Genomic DNA, 3,849 nt, shown 5'->3' with positions numbered 1-3,849 from the left:
CGAACTTTCAACAAGGACATCCACATCATGATAATGATAATAATTTGGACACAGAATCGAACCATAATGTACAACAAAGAGCACAAACTCCGAACATCATTAATTTGGCAAATTCCAAAAATGGGAGGATCATGGATTATGTTATTCCGGATTTTGAGGAATTAAATTCCGGGATAGTTAGACCACATATGACCGCTCTCCATTTTGAACTCAAACCGATAATGTTTCACATGTTGCAAACAAATGGCCAATTTGTCGGATTACCTTTGGAGGACTCACATTCGCATTTAAAATCTTTCATGGAAATCACTGATGCTTTACTGATCCTGGGAGTGTCAAATGACGTTCTCAGACTTACTTTATTTCCATTTTCATTCAGGGATCGGGCAAAAGCATGGTTTAATTCTGTAACTCTGGGTTATGTGCCTTCGTGGAGTAACATGGCAGAAATTTTTTTGCGAAAATATTTCCCATCAACAAGGAACGCTAAGTCCATAAACGAAATTTGTTGGACGATGAGGTTGTTCCTGACGCGTGGGAAAAGTTCAAAGAGCTGTTGAGGAAATGCTCACACCATTGCATTCCGTACTATATTCAACTCGAGACGTTTTGCAATGGGTTAAGTCCCATGGCAAAACAAATGCTCGATGCGACTGCAGGCGGAGCCTTTACAGCCATGACCTATAATGAGGGATATGAAATCCTGGAAAAGATATTAGCCAACAATGGGCATTGGGCCGACCCACGAGCTCAATCACAGAAAAAGACTGGTGAGATACATGATGTAGATGCATATACTGCATTAACAGCTCAGCTTACCTCCATGACCAACATGCTGAAAAATCTAACTTCTGGTCAGGGAGTGCAGCAAGCTGCTAATACACCTGTTCTAACAGTCCTCTCTGTGCAATGTGTGTGCTGTGGTGGGGAACACTCGTATGAACATTGTCCTCATAATTCTGAATCCATAAACTTTGTTCATAATGGATCTGGTCCCTATACCAACAATTACAATGCAAGTTGGAAACAACACCCGAATTTTTCTTGGAATAGTTCATGTTTAAATCCACACGCACCTAAGCAGCAAGGAACCTCTAATTTTCAACCCCAACAACATGTGAGTAGTTCCCAAAATCATCACCAAAATTTTCAAACTGCTCAACCACCTTTTCAAAACAAGCCACCTACACAGGCTGATTTATCATCTTCTTTGGAAGCAATGATAAAAGGGTTATTTGCGCATGCTCAAGCTCAAAATCAAGCTTTAATAATCCAACAAAACTCTCAAAATCAATCTCTTTTCAATCAGCAAAGTACGACTATCAGAAATCTGCAAACCCAAGTGAGTCAACTTGCACTCAATCAGACCAATAGAGTCCTTGGTACTTTGCCTAGTAACATAGAAGTACCGAGAGCCTTAGGAAAAGAACATGTGAAAGCAGTGACCCTGAGAAGTGGGAAGGAATTGACAGAGGCCATACAAAAAGATCGTAAACCAATTTTGTCAAAAACTGATGCTACAGCATTGGTCCCTGCCAAAGAAAGACCGGTCCAACCTTTAGAGAAGCAAGCATCTGAGACCACCACTTCTGTCCCCCCTAGATCAGACTATCCTTTACTGTTTCTAGAGGATGTTTTAAAAAAATCAGAAGGGACTGAGGTTTCAGAGACCCCTAAGCTTGATGCTAAGACTCCATCTGAACCTCCAAAGTGCACAACAAAGACTCAAGGCATTCAAGACCCATCTTCCTCAACACATTCAAGCAAGAATGTGATAAAACCAATTCCTCCTTATGTTCCTTACCCCCAAAGGTTGAGGAATCAGAAAGAAGAATTGCATTTTAAAAAAATTCCTGGATGTGTTCAAAGAATTGCACATCAACATACCACTTGTTGAGGCAATCGAGCAAATGCCTAGTTATGCTAAGTTCCTCAAGGACATCTTAAGTAAGAAAAAGAAGCTGACCGAGTATGAACTGTAGCTCTTACTGAAGGATGTAGTGCACTTCTGACCAACAAGATACCTCCTAAGCTTAAAGACCCGAGAAGTTTCACTATTCCTTGGTCTATAGGTGGGAAAGAGACTGGGAAAGCTTTGTGTGACTTAGGTGCTAGTATCAACCTCATGCCTTTATCTGTTTTCAATACCTTAGGCATAGGTGAGGCTAGACCTACCACAGTTACACTTCAATTAGCCAACAAGTCCATAGCATACCCTAAGGGAAAGATTGAGGATGTGTTAGTGCAAGTTGACAAGTTCATATTTCCGGCAGATTTTATCATCCTAGACTTTGAGGTAGATAAGGACATTCCTATTATTTTAGGGAGACCATTTCTAGCCACCGGAATAACTCTGATAGATGTACAGAAAGGAGAGTTGACCATGAGACTTCAGGACCAAAAAGTCACATTTAATGTCTTCAACTCTCTAAAGTACCCTGATTACTTGGAGGAGTGTTCAAAGATAACTGAAATAGAGGAAATGTGCCTTGAAGAAGGATTTCAGGAAAACCTTAAGTTGGAAGAGGAGTGTGATGAGGAAATAGAAGAAGATGTTGAGGAAATGGAGGAAATAGGAAATGATAATGTCCCAGTGGATGCTGCAGCATTTGAGCTGCTGAAAAATAGTAAGCAAAAAGACTTCACCCCGTCCATTATATCACCACCTGACTTAGAGTTGAAACAACTCTCATCCCATTTAACATATGCTTTTTTAGGAGAAGAAGGCAAATTGCTTGTCAACATATCATCTACCCTAGAATTGTATCAAGAAAAGAAGTTGGTTGATATATTGAAGTTGCACACATGAGCTATGGGATTGACCATTGGCGACCAAAAGGGAATTAGTCCATATTTTTGTCAACATAAAATCATCCCAGGTGACAATAACTTCACATCCATAGAGCCACAAAGAAAGGTGTCTACTTTTGACAAAGTCGTAAATAAATTATTCGGTCTCTCACTTTACATAGATTTTGAGAATGATGCACTCTTACACACGGCCTCTGAGGCATATTTGGTTGAGATCATGACTATCTTTGGAATGCATGAGACTGATTGGAAGCCTTACACTCATTTCATGTTGAAAACCTTTAAGGCTGCCAATTTGTCCTCTCATAAGAATGTTTGGATAAGCTTTATTAAACATTATTTATCATCGACTAATCATAACAGTTCCATTTTTGTAGAAAGGTTGGTGCTTTTTAGTCTCCTAATAGGTGAGAACATCAACTTTCGTGAAAACATTCTGAAGGCCATCAAGATGGATAATAAGAGTCTGTTTGAAGAGAATGAGAAATTGACGAAAGAGTTGGCAGCTCAGGTTGCACAGCCTACTCTTACGGAGTAGGACAAGTTCTACCACCTTACTTTAGCTTCCATATTTTACTTTTTGAGTCGGGAACAGTTTTTTATAGCTTTTAGTCTTATTTTTAATGCATGATCACTTGAGTTGAGATATGTTGCACATAAGATCATAGCCTCAATAAATTCTACGAATTACTTGTCATTCAACCGAGGCATTTTGTTCTTGCTAGAACTAGCAAACCACTTTTTGGGAAAACACTTTGATCACACAAACTCACAAAAGGATATGATATAGGCCTTCTTTTCTATGATCATATTAAGCCACTTGCACCCTTTCAAACACAGTCTACCCCACAAAGCTCCAATGAGGACATTGTTGAATTTAAGTTTGGGGGAGGAGTTTATATATAAGGACAAAAGTCAATACAAAAGAGCAAAGCTCTAAATTGACTCCTTATCACGAAAGGGTTTAGAAAAACACAATAAAAGTCCCATAGGGGCTATGTGTTTTGAAAAAGCACAATAAAAGTTCCATAGGGACTA

At 39.3% G+C, this 3,849-nt stretch overlaps 1 protein-coding gene across 1 annotated transcript; it reads left to right on the top strand.

Annotated features, from left to right (window-relative positions):
- Positions 1-676: 676 nt before the first annotated feature.
- On the top strand, positions 677-3,349 carry LOC112519961. The gene is made up of 4 exons (XM_025128276.1): positions 677-1,730; positions 2,154-2,296; positions 2,435-2,627; positions 3,219-3,349. The coding sequence occupies exons 1-4, from the start codon at positions 677-679 to the stop codon at positions 3,347-3,349; spliced, it is 1,521 nt and encodes a 506-aa protein (XP_024984044.1).
- Positions 3,350-3,849: the final 500 nt, after the last annotated feature.

This window comes from Cynara cardunculus, assembly GCF_001531365.2.
Source record: "Cynara cardunculus var. scolymus isolate 2C chromosome LG 10, CcrdV1, whole genome shotgun sequence".
NCBI classification, from domain to species: domain Eukaryota; kingdom Viridiplantae; phylum Streptophyta; class Magnoliopsida; order Asterales; family Asteraceae; genus Cynara; species Cynara cardunculus.
This window is presented reverse-complemented; position numbering and strand designations above follow the sequence as displayed.